We start from the raw sequence: 13,350 nt of genomic DNA, 5'->3' as shown, positions 1-13,350 counted from the left end.
CTTTTGCGGCGTGATCAATCACCGTAAAACCGTTGCCTTGTATATATAAATTTAGAGAATTTAGAGAGTCAAATATATCGGCAAGGTAAGCAGCTTTTGCTTTGAAATCTTCTTGCAAAAACTTCTCGGCTAATCTCACACAGTTCTGTTGCCTCAGGAAGATAGAATTCTCCTCTTGCAAATTACAAACTCGCTTCAGGACACAACCTCGTGACAACTATCGCACTTCTGTGTGCAACAGCAATGCTTGATAATAATCAGAATCCACAAAGACGAAAACAAATGCCGATTTAGTGGACTTGTTTTGATGAAGTTTACACACTTCACATCATTCAACACTTCGTGCAGCTCTTGAGACAGCTTTTTTGCAGCAAAGGCCTCTCTGTGGAGAAAGCAATAAGTCCATCCAGCACTTGGGGCTTTGTCTTTGATGCGTTTTACCACACCAGACTATGCGTGGTCCAACGTGTGGAAAACTTTGTCATACTTTGTCCGACATAGCGTTCGTGACATATAGTGCACGTTGCAATATATATCCCTTAACTTTGTCAAGTTAATTTATGTTTGAGACTGAAATTTTTTGTTCGGTTTACATTTAATAATAATAATAACAATAATAAAAGCGAAAATTGTTAAAACTTCTTGCACTACGATCATGCTACAAACTTTCCGATGTCTCGACATGAAATGCTTCATGACCATTTATGACATGACATTTATGACGATGCTTCAAGATACAATATGCCTGAAAAACAAGCGACTCAAAAAAATTATCAGGCGACCCAACTTTGGGTCGCGACCCATGAGTTGGGAACCACTGCTGTACAGAATGAGACATGGTGATTACGGGAAAACGAATTGGCAATTTTAAGAATTGAGAGAGTGATAATGAGGGCAATGTGTAGTGTGAAGCAGATGGACAAAAGGAATACCGAAGAACTTATGAACTTGCTTGGGTTGAGTAAGAATGTTGATAAGTTTGCGAAGGCGAATGGAGTGAGGTGGTATGTTCATGTTTTGAGCAGAGATGAAGACTGAGAGATGTTTTGAGCAGAGAGAAGAAGATGTTTTGAGAAGAGCGCTGGTGTTGCGAGTGGAGGGTCATAGAAATCAAGGAAGACCCAAGAAAACGTGGAAAAGGCAAGTTGAAGAGGAAAGCAGCAAGGTCGGCTTAAAGGAAATGATGTTTTTGACAGGTCAATGTGGAGGCAGGGTGTAAAGGTGATTGCGGCACGTGGAAGTGAATCCGGCCATCCTCGGTAACGGGGACATCACCGGATTAAAATTACCTTACTACTACTAACTGTCTATTGAAAATTGAATTTTTATGTATGTTACTATCAGAGTCTGCTTTATTTGTTTGTTTTACGTATGTTTCAATGTTTCTTTTTTACATTCAAAATGGAACAAAACCATTGAACAAAATAAACCGCAACTGCCAAAATTTTCCCGCAACTGTTAAAAATTTTTCACGAATTACAATACCAATGTACCGTCTGGTTTGCATCATGCAAACAACTAAACTTATACACAACATTCGAAGAAAGAGCAAAGGGGGTAGGGCAGGCGACTTCAGTTGAAAATATGGGTGCACTTTAAATGTTTTATATACAGAATTAATGTATTTTTTATAAGTTTTGCTAGATGTTTTGCACATGTACGTGTCGAAAACGTTTCAGTTGATTTTTTAACTATTTTATATCTCTTTGTAATAAAACATGTTAAACCCGCTTAAGTTACTTTGTTTTATTTGTCTATGATTCAACAAAACAAACTCTCTACAAAAGCTTTATCAACTGTAATCTCGATCACAACTTTTAATAGCACCAACTCCCATCTACTTGTTTTCAATAATTTCAACTTCAATTCAATTCTCAATTTCAATAATCATCTCAATAATAATAATCTACGCAAATTATTCCACTATTTATAGCCAGTTTGTTTTGACCAGCAACTTCCAGAAGGTACGATAATGTTACATCATAAGAATTCATTCTTCTGGTCAAGTTTTACTAACCTTAAACATCTTTATGATGCCATAACAACCTTACTACCTTGCAAATTGCTCGATCTAGTCGGAGAACCTTCGAGTCTTGACCGTATGCAGCAGATTCTTCTAGAAGTAAATTACATAATAATAAGGATTTTGCAATCAAAGGTCACTATAGGACAGTAACCGGTAATAACATTTCATAAAAATTATACAATTAAAATAGTACGCTTGGTCAAGACGCATAATGTAGCCTACTGTGTGAGCTATATCTATGGATTGTGACAAACATGATATGTAAATTGTGAATGTTTAACTTCTTGACAAATAGACAGGTACATGTCGAAATAAGTTGAAGGTACCGGGAGCTTACATCATTATATAGTAATATGAAAGTGTTTCATTGCCGATCAAGGTTTGTAAGCTTTTTAGACATATATAACCTTCTATTCTTAGGCTAAACTACTTTGATAAGGTACTGAAATGAATTACTCCACTTTTCACAGGGATTGCTAAATTGACGGTAGTTTTTCAAATTAAAAAAATAAGTCAGCATTTATTACAGTATGTCTTCGAATGGCATGAGCTCAATGTGTTTTCTTTGGAAAAACTATGGTGTAGAGGACTTTGACAATGATGGTTCTCATGAACAAAATGATTGAAGAGGAGCTGTATCATCCTGACGTTTCAAGCAGCTCATCTGATATCATAAAGATGAAGAAATGACTATAAGGCTCAGTGCAATTTTTCAAAAACAGAGAAAGTTGGCTTCCTCTGTTGTCTGCCAGAGCTTGGAAAGTTGTATTGAAAGTCGCAAAGTTGCATTTTCTGGATGAAACCCTTGTATATTGTTCTTGAAAAGCGTCACCATCCCAGATCGTATCGTCTAAAATAGAATCTAACTGGATGTTGACTTACAGTTTCCAACCAAAGTCCGCTTATTGGAAGGCGGACAACTTTTAAACTTTAATATCATTCTTGTCTATTGGATGTCATGATGAGATTGTTGTAAGTGAAGCTTTCTGTTGATTAGGACAATCTACTGCTCCCATCGGTGACGCGATTATCACAACAAGAGATACCTGTATCGGCAGCGAAATATGTGAGGAGCTATGGACGGCTAGAACCACACATTCATCACAAGCACTCGCTGGCGTGGAAATCTTCACTAACTCCAGCGGGAGTCACTTCAACATCGGCAAGTTGTTGAAGTTAAGGTGCGTAGCATCTTTGAAATATGTAATGATTAGTATTCAGTGAAGTGTCATTTCAGGTGTAAGCACAAAAACAGTTATAATTGATCACTTGATCAGGTATGTAAAAATAACGTTGCTGTGCAGGTCTTTGATGGTACAGTCTGCCACGCAAAGAGTGGGAGGCGTGTATTTACTTTCCAACCAGTTAGGATGTGATGCCGGCCGCCTCTACTATGATGGATCATCTTTGATTGCCATCAATGGTCAGATAGTTTCCCAAGGCTCACAATTCAGCATGAAACATGTAGAAGTCAATGTAGCAACAGTTGACCTTGATGATGTCGCCGCATTCAGGTTTGATTCACATAATTTTTATTTTTACCAGACTCAATATGACTTTGATAGGTGGCAAAGGTCTATTGAGATTGTGAATAGAAATATATTGCATTAATTATCTTGATGGCATCATGTTGCAAAAGAGATAAATTGCTACTAATCTACTTGCCTAAGGTAGACGCAATGTAACTTTTATCTTTCAACATTGGTTTCTTGAACATGTCACACTTCTTTTAGCAAACTGTATTTCAGTGTTTCTCAATCAAAAAAGAGTTCCACCATTATTTATGTGCAGTCTAAAATCGATTCTTATTTATTGTTTCTTTGTGAACTGCTCATCCACATTTCACACACTTCACTCTGTTGGTTAATATTGTGGTTTTCTTGCGAGCTTTTTTTGTGACATCATGTTATACTCAAAACAATTAAGTACAAGCTTAGTAATGATAGTACTAACCAATTGTTAATATAGTACCTGCAGTGTCAATGTTTTTCACTGTTTTATTTCAATGCCCCGACAAATTTACCTTGTACGGTATTATTAAACCGTATCGGCCAGGGGTGTCCAAAGTCTGGCCCACGAGAGCCAGCTATGGCCCGAGTTGCATTTTTATATGACCCGCACCTATTGTTGCGCAACATGTTACTTTTAGACCGCATTTTAATCATTCAGCTTGCAATTTTTTTAAAATTAACAATTGCAGCTACAGGCCTGCAGTACTTCTCACAAATTTTTGAAAAGCCCAGCGAGAAAAAGTTGTCCTGATACTGTTTTGATGAGTACTGTGACGCAGACAAACAGGAGAAACATAATTAGATTTTTGTTACTAAAACTGTCATGTGTACAGCAAGTAAGAAAATGAAGTGGATAAAGAAGTGCACTTCTTCCAGGGAAGATGGAACTTACAATGTTTTTTCAGTGAAAACAGAAACAATTGTACCTTCATAGTTCAAAGGGGGGCAACCTATTGCCCCCGGGCCAGATCCGCCCATGCGCCGCTTTTATGCAGCTCGCGACAACACTCAAAACTGCTCTATGTATCGACATTGTATCGTGTCCGTATTAAAATGGTGTTTTTTCTTGGTTTGCCAGATGTAATGTAATTTATGCTGTATATATATATATCTTTTATATATAACTTATAAGCACTAAGCAATGATCTTCAACCGGGTATGCTGTATACCAAAGTGTATTCCAGATCACAAATAGGGTGTACTGTACCACTGAGAATGGTGTACAGATTACTTCTGGGCTTCAATTAATATTTTTTCATAAATATGAAAAATATACTCGTACACAGTGAGTCAGTGACGGATCCAGGGTTCATGTTTATCCCCAAAATAAGGAATAAGAGTAATTTTTTGTCGTTATTTGCAAAATTTTCATGCTTGCTGTGCTCTCTCAATCGTATTTTATTAACCTATCCAGTCGCATGAGACACTTGCGCTTTTAGCAATTGATCATGAAGAAAGAATTTTTGTGTGCCCTCAATTACTGAAAAAATAATGAAACACTTCGAAGTAGACACAACTGTTTTCTCAGTTAACTGTTAAACTAACCAATTTCAGTGTGAATAGATAATATGCAAGGTAAAATGCCTTTTGTAGATCTTTCTAGGGCTAGGCCAATGAGGAAAATCGGGACACTACGGAAGAAATTAAAAATTTCAATGAAATAATGTATATATACCTAAAACACTAGGCTATACAAAATTTGTTAAAAACTAGAAATGATAGAAATCTTTCTGCCATGATTCCAACTTACAGAGCTCTGCCTACGACACCATATGGCACCGTACATACCACCGTATAACATGGTATGAGTACTAAGGAGAAAGGAAGAAAGTTTTCTTCGAAAAGCATTGACTGGAAGGGAAGTGCAGTCCGCTTTGTTTTACTTGGTAACTTTAGAAATACTTTGTTGTGTAGTGGACTGTTGTCTTAGTTTTTAATTTTTTTTTTTAGAGGAACTCGTTCCAGTCAGTCTGTGAGTAACTCTCAAGAAGACGAGTATCCTAACATAATCCTCCACGACTTCTCTCTCTCATCCAGTGGAGTATCTTTGAATCTTCAATTAACTCCAGAGATCCAGCTGAAGCGTTACTCTTTAGAGGAAGAGATTGCGTTAGGACCTGCCTGTTGGTTGTGGGATTACCTCCGTCGGAGCGGACAATCCGGGTTCTTCCTCCCGCTTAGTGGAGGAGTTGATAGCTCTTCAGTAGCTTGCATCGTGTATTGCATGTGTAACTTGGTGAGTTTACATTAAAGTAGATTAATTTAAGCTACTTAATTTATCGCATCAATGGTATAGTACAGCCATGGTGACCAGTACGCACAGGCCGTGTTAGCGTGCAAGGTTCAGGTTTGACTGGAGATAGAGTGGTGAGAGCCATGGTGCAGCACTCAAAAGGGGGAGCCGGTTCGACACCACTCAACGCCATGTGGCTGCGTCTTTGGCAGGTTTGAAAATGGACACGAAAATTGGCTTTCTTGCCTTTCCGTGCACCTAATCTAAATCTTCTACCACCGGGCGTAACCTTGGATACGACGAAAATAAATAAAAACTGTAGGCCGCTCTGTTACGCTTTATTTGTTGTCACAATAGTTTGAGTAGTGATCGATAAATGAAGTCTTTATATGATTTTGAGCTGCTTTTGTGCTATCGTTACATTTCAATTAATAATGGACTATATTTTGGCACTTGTGCTGGAAATCCAAAGACCATCGGGCAACACTGCTAACAATAAAATATTTTTTTAATTTTTAAACGTGAAGCTAGGAATTTGCAGTTATTTGAGATTCAATGATCACACTTTGGCCATTTAGCTTCTCAAAACTCTCATTTCAAAGATATGCAAAACACTTTTAGCATAGAGTGCAGCTTCTTAACCGGTGCACCATGGAAGACCGCCAGGTGCGCAGCAGGGAAATCGAATAAATATATATTTTTTTTTAAAACAATGAAAACTATCAATACTACAAAAAAGTGCTCAATGCTAAGCCAAAAAAGCAAAGCAGAGCAAATTAAATCAAATATAGTTATTACTATCTGAAGCCTTTACAAATTGTTTCACCTAACGGATCATCAGAAGGTCTTATTCAAATTTGAATAAGACCTTCTGATGATCCGTTAGGTGAAACAATTTGTAAAGGCTTCAGATAGTAATAACTATATTTGATTTATGTTTTTTTAATGTATATAGTATTTTTTAGAGTTAGGAATAGAAATTATGTGTTCTCTGACTCGCAATGAAGTTCAGTTTGTTTAGTTTATTAAATTTAGTTTATTAAATTCAGTTTAGTTTAGTTCAGTTTATTAAATGATGTGATATTTTGTCGGTCAGAGCCAAAATTTTTTCACCCAAAAGTTGTGCTGAGTATTTTTATAATTTGAATTATTACAGTATTAAAGCTTAGTTTCTTGTAATTTTCTAGCATTTTTGGCTAATTTTATTGAGGATACAGTCATACGCGCCGACTTCCGGGGGGGGGGCCAAGGGGCGGCGCCCCCCGTAAATTTATGGTTGAGGGGCAACAAAAATGGCTATTATAAGTGGTGTTTCAAAGATAAAACACTTCACGAAAGAGATTTAGATTATTTAAACGGACTTAAAGAATGCCGAAAGTGAAAAACAGCCTACGTTGCTCTTGCCCTCAAAACAGCAACTGATCGCATGGCTTTCTCTGGAACATGAATTACTACTGAGATGCGCACGGCACGCGCGCTCACAGTCACACACTGCTTATCTTCCCGCGCGTGAGAAGCAACTTCAAAGTCAAAACGCGTGGTAGCGAAAAAGCGAATGCGAGGTTGAATGTATTCTCAATTCACGAGTTATCCAAACGTCTGTTAGATTTTTTGTGACTTCAAACATGAAATCGATTTTAGCAAACTTTATCGAGTTGAAACTACGACACAACGAACAATTACGTGAATACAGCTTAAAAACAATGCATTTTTCAAAACTGTCGTCCGTGTTTTGCTTCAATAAGCACTGTATTGATGTATATCTCATACTAGTATGGTCATGCTCATACACTCATCAATATACACTTCTGCACTACAGTATATACTCAAGCATAGGCGATCTCGTGTATAAGTCCACCCCCACTTTCGAGCTGAAAATCGGTGATATTTCCTTCTCCCGTGCATAAGTCGAATAGCTTATTCCCGACACTACCATTGGATGGTTCATATAAGTATTGACGTACGGTATGGAAATTTTAAAGTAGATCGTAGAGTAACTTACGCTGCTGGAATAGTCACGTAACTATTCACGGCAATATTAAGTAAACCAGCTAAATTACACGAGCTATTTTCAACAAGGTCTTCCCACTGTGAGATCAATTATATGATTCAACAGAACGCATTGTTTTGTCCACAATGTGTGGGAATTAAATCGAAAACCGATAAAAGAAAAGGTGTTTAAATGGTCTTGGTCGCAGATATTGCCTGTATTAACGACGTCTCTTACCGCTATCATCACCTAGCCAACCTGACATCATTGTTTTATGCGGCCGCAAAGGTTTGCCATCGACTTCAACGATCATGGAATGTTACGTAATAAGAACAATTATATCCTACACGCAAAAATAAAAAAAATTGATCTCTTAAAACAGCTCTTTCTGCTGTTTTGTCTCATGAGCTTTGCATATTGCTCAACAAGTGCATAAGTTTAAGAATTGGCAAGAAATCGTTAAATTTGAAAATTAAGTTTGAATCATTGCAAATAAACGTATTCAAAACGTTGACTTCGGACGACGCCATTTTCACACTCCGTAATCTACGTCGGCAATGATTTTTCCGCAGCAAAAATGCGTTCAGTTTTAAAACTGCCGAGCTGGAGACAACGGCTTGTCTCGCGTATATAAGTCGAACCTGTCTTTTTGAGGTGAAAATCACTTGCGAACATCTCAACCGATAGTCGAGTATATAGGCTATACGGTATTCGATATAAGACTATAAAGACTTTCGATAAAAAAACAGAAGAGAAAACACTTCGCCGTTGTTATCGCTTTGAAGGTAAGTAATTAGCAAAACGAGATGAACAAAAATGATAGCGGGTTTCCACTCTGCTTGAGATCATGATTTTTTTGCGTTTTATTTCGAAGACTTTACTGTCTTGGTCATTGTTATTCACTCGCACGAAAAGGAAATGAATCGGTTTGTTTTCCAACTGTTCCAATTATGAGCTAACAATATCAAAGTTTTTACAACTAGGAGTACTGCATGCGTAAAACTAATCGTTTCATGCAGCGGTTCTAATAAATTCGGTTTGCGACCTAGGTGTCAATATAAACAAGACTCTAAGCTTAATCAAAGACTATTTTAATTGAGTAAAATAGCGTTATAGTTATGACGTCATCATCTTTCTCGCCCCCCAAGGTTTATTGAAAAGTCGGCGCCTATGGATACAGTACTTTAGAGATAATGCAAAGTAATGAAGCCCATGTAACAAAAAGTTGCAAGCAATAAATGGTACAACCCTAAAATTTCGCCCTTGCTTCGCTCGTACAGTGCGCCACCACATTTTCAGAGGTCTGCAGGTGCGCCCTGAGGAAAAATAGGTTGAGAAGCACTGGTCTAAGGTTTAAATCAAAATTACGTCGGCTTCAAGCCATCATTATTAGATTTCCACATTGGCAAGGCCTGTGTATATATTGGCAAGGCATGTGTGTGTATGTGCAGTAGCTTAGATAAACTTGGATTTAGATTTAACTTTAGGGACCGGAGTTAGATTTAAGCTATTTTAGCAACCGGATTTGGACTTCTGCTATTTTGGATATTACGATAATGACTTCCTAAAAACTATAAAAAAAAGGCTGTTCTTCATTTTAATTGTAATACAGTAGATTGTTTTCAAATGAATTTCTGTCTACAAGGCGCTGTAATATTCTTACTTTTAGACTTTTAATGTTAGCTTATTTTCAAATCCGGATTTGGATTTTGCAATGCTTATAATCTAGATTTGGATTTTAGGTTGAAATCTCGAAGTAGATTTAGATTTTAAATTCTAAAATCCATTCATCTTTGGTATATAGGTCGTTATGAGCAGGGTTGAGAAAAACCCGTTTTTTTTAAAAAAGCCCAACCCGCCCGGGTTTTTTTGGGTTTTATTGGGGTTTTTTAAAAAGACACAAAAAAAGGTAGATTCATGCTTATTTCACCTCAAAACTACTTTTTACGAATGAAGTGCCTTTCACTCACAGTACATGCTTGCATAACTCAATAAAATAATGCTAAATAATGCACTAGGGATGTTGTTGCTTGAATGTTGCATCATCCATTAATTTCAAGATCAAGTTGGATGTTGCATCATCCACTGATTTCTATACCAAGTTGATGCTACCGTGGTAGAAGTCACATTATTGCATCATTTGCTTTAGATTTGAAGGCAAGGAGCATTTATGCCATCATGTTTAAATATTTTTTATCATTTATATATAGTAATGGATGAGCAATTGAGCGATTGCGTGGCCAATGGCCAGTTAGGCAAATGCTCTGAAACAGCCATGCGTTAGAATCCAGAATCTGTAATTGGTTAATAGCCTCCTACATTGCATTTCACATCATATATACAGACTACAGTAGAGTAGTACTTTCACCAGTTTAACTATAAGGCCTTCTTGCAAAAATGAGTTTTAATGTAGTATACACAAAGTGGCATTACTTGATTTTTGTGTACGGTACTGTACAATATCCACTGCGTTTTCAGTTTATTCTTGGAAATTTACTTCACAATCACATCCTTAAGTCCTAATTTAAAGTTTGTTTTAAGTGCCTTGTAGTGTTTTTGTTCATTTTTTTAATTTTCTAATAAAAACTGGACAAATATGATGCTCTGTTTTTTTTTATGAGTTTTTTTAAGTGGGTTTTTGGGTCGGGTAAAATACCGACAACCCTGGTTATGAGTGCAGCATTTGTTGAGTATGCTGCTTTAACAAATACGGAAAAAGAGCTTTCTGATGCAGAACGTATTCGAATTTTTTTAATGTAATGCAACTTGTCTTACCTTTTCAATCTGAACTTGCAATTTTGCTTAATTTTCTGTAGCTTTTTGCATTTTTTTGCTTTAATTTTCTTTGGGGATTCTTTGACCCCTGTCTTAGACTTATTTTTGACGCTTTGGTTATTAGTATTTTTTGATAAGTCGTACGTAATACGACCAACTTTAATTTCTTGCTCGATTTTTTTTAATATCAAATTATAATGCATCGTTACAGAATAATCTTCCAATAATCTTACAAAATAATTACCTCCGGTAATTCCTAGGTTTGAACCTTCTTCCGCTCTAGCTCGAATCAACAGTTACATATTTATTTGAAGTCTTTTTATTTCAAAGCTTCACAAAGAAGTAAAGAATGAAAACACCGAAGTCCTGACTGACCTTCGCAGGGTGATAGGCGATGAGAAGTTTTACCCCTCCTCTGCAGAAGCATTGTGTAATGAAATCCTTACCACTTGCTACATGGCAAGTGACAATTCTTCTGGTGAGTTTTATGATAAATTTACTTTTAAATAAATACTTAAACCCGTTATTGCACATAACAAAGGGAATTGTGTTTGGAAAGCGATTGACAAACCGCTACAACTACAGCGGACCCGGAGTATCAGGCTAACCAGGTCGTTTGCATCTATATTTGTGAAGTAAACAGCGATCATGCTGCTGAAAGCGAAAATCAATCTGTTAATAAATACATGAAGCCTAGCAATATTGTCAGATTCAATACATTTATTTTTTTAGCACTCACAGAAAAAGTAGGCCATAATTTTTTTTTTTTATCAAACGTTTTCGACACCTTATAGGATCGCGTCAGGAATAGCAAATATATTTTATCTACATTTGATGAACAAAATACAAACTTGAAAGTTTAAATTTACTGTATCGAAAACAAAAAAGCACAGTGCTTCTGACCAGTTCAACATCATGCATGCCAATGTTGCAGGGCATGGGATGTGAGAGACGTTTTAGGGTATTTCGAGGTCTCTGATTCCAAAAATGTACCTTTTTTCAAATTGGCTCTAGTTTTTGAGATACGCTAAGTATTTCTTTATTTTTGTCTTTGCAAGTAAACTGGATTAAAAAACATGTATGTCTCGGAGGAACAACTAGTAAAGAATATAAATTAAAAATGGAGTTCCCCAATAATCAGTATCTGGCGCCAACCCTCTTCAACATAAACTTTAGCGACGATATACTGACCATAACTTCACTTCTTCTTCTTGCTTATGAGGCAGCAATTCAGGCAACATCTCCCTGATAACTTCACTTAAATTTGGACACGCCGATGACTGGGCTGTTGTCGTCCAGTCCAAATTCTTACAAACAACAGAAGATCTATCAAGACTAAATGATTACTTTAAACAATGGTACCTACGTATGAATACCGCCAAAACAGTTACAACTCTTTTTTACCTTAACAACCACCATTCAGAACTGAAACTAAAAATTGAAACAGTAGGAACAACACTGTCATATGAAAAACATCCCATATATCTCGAAGTTACACTTGACAGGAGCTTAACTTTCAATAACCCTCTCTGGAACAAGCTGTGTTCTGCTTAAAACATCTTGCGTATTTCCACTCTAGCACTCTAGCCAATTCAGTGGCGCACGTGCTGCGGAAATTACAGCTGCACTACAATTCTGTACATGTGCTTCCCTTGGCACTAGCAACCGTCTTTGCCTTTTTGTGTAATAGAGACTTCTTTGATAAACTTGTTCGTTCTTATAGTTTGTTGTTGTATGTTGAATTTGTAGGCTACATTTTTCCACCAGGCAACCTAAATGTTGGTGTTCTGTTTGTATCATTAGGCCACCACAAATGGGGACAGCCTAGACCAAATTTGAAAAGGTGTAATATTTTTTCAAGAGCACGATGCCCTCTAGTGTATCACAGCAGGGGATAACTATTCTAGCAACTTTTCGATTTTCATCACAACTTTGCTATTCCACCGCTGACTTTGTTATTTATTGTGCTCAATTCAAGTCAGTGAAGATTCTAATTGTTGTATAATGTGTATCTTTTCGCAATCAGCATCCGGCCCGCAGGTGTTATCTCGCAGCAATCCGGCCCTCAGAGAAAAAAGTTTGGTGACCCCTGATCTAGATCACGAGTGGAAAGAATATTGGACAAAAAATCGACCATGCGGTGACGACAATTATCAATCATCCACGCAACCTCTCCCAGGCTTCTTGGCCTGTAAAAGAAAGGAATGGATCACTTATGATAGAATTTTATCCCGTCATATCCGAACTGCTACCACTCTTCATGGATGGGGCTACAAAAACACACCAATTTGTCCAAATTGCGAAAAAGCAGGCTAACTGTTGATCATCTGATTTTAGACTGTCCATGGACTGCACTACCCGGTGGTTTCAACACAGTTTACCAATGCAGAAACATATTTAAAAACTGGCTAAAAGACAACGAGCTTCAAGTGTAAAAACGCCAAAGGAAACTGTGCGCAAATGGTCTTGTTCTCTTTCCTTTCTTTGGTCTAGGTTTATAACTCCATGCAAATAATAAGAAACAATTGTGCACGTCTTCGTTTTATTTCTCCATTTTTCTCTACTCTGGTGATAAGCAAAAGAAACGACCGTTCTGTAACTAAACCAAACTAATACTGTTGAATTTTTCTCCACGTAGTCAAAAAATGCATCGTGTGGCTTACAAAAATGTGAGATCATCTGAAGGCAAGCGCGAGACTAATTTAGTTTCTCGCGCGAGCTTGCGGTGATCGAAGCCAAACGTCACAAAACTACTACCATGCCTGTTTCAAGGAAATCACCACTTGAAACAAGAAGAAGGAGGCAAAGAAAAACC

At 37.1% G+C, this 13,350-nt stretch overlaps 1 protein-coding gene across 1 annotated transcript in view; it reads left to right on the top strand.

Annotated features, from left to right (window-relative positions):
* Positions 1–13,350, top strand: part of LOC145764883 (glutamine-dependent NAD(+) synthetase-like) — a 45,653-nt gene that overhangs the window by 17,796 nt on the left and 14,507 nt on the right. Inside the window, exons 4-7 of the mRNA XM_082576577.1 lie at positions 3,024–3,207; positions 3,331–3,540; positions 5,488–5,773; positions 10,866–11,013. Of these exons, the coding sequence (XP_082432703.1) occupies positions 3,024–3,207; positions 3,331–3,540; positions 5,488–5,773; positions 10,866–11,013 (828 nt within the window). The remainder of the gene's footprint in view (positions 1–3,023; positions 3,208–3,330; positions 3,541–5,487; positions 5,774–10,865; positions 11,014–13,350) is intronic.

This window comes from Aplidium turbinatum, chromosome 2 (genome assembly GCF_918807975.1).
Source record: "Aplidium turbinatum chromosome 2, kaAplTurb1.1, whole genome shotgun sequence".
In the NCBI taxonomy this organism is placed as follows: Eukaryota; Metazoa; Chordata; class Ascidiacea; order Aplousobranchia; family Polyclinidae; genus Aplidium; species Aplidium turbinatum.
Note: the sequence above shows the minus strand (reverse complement) of the source record. Positions and strands in the feature narration are given on the sequence as shown.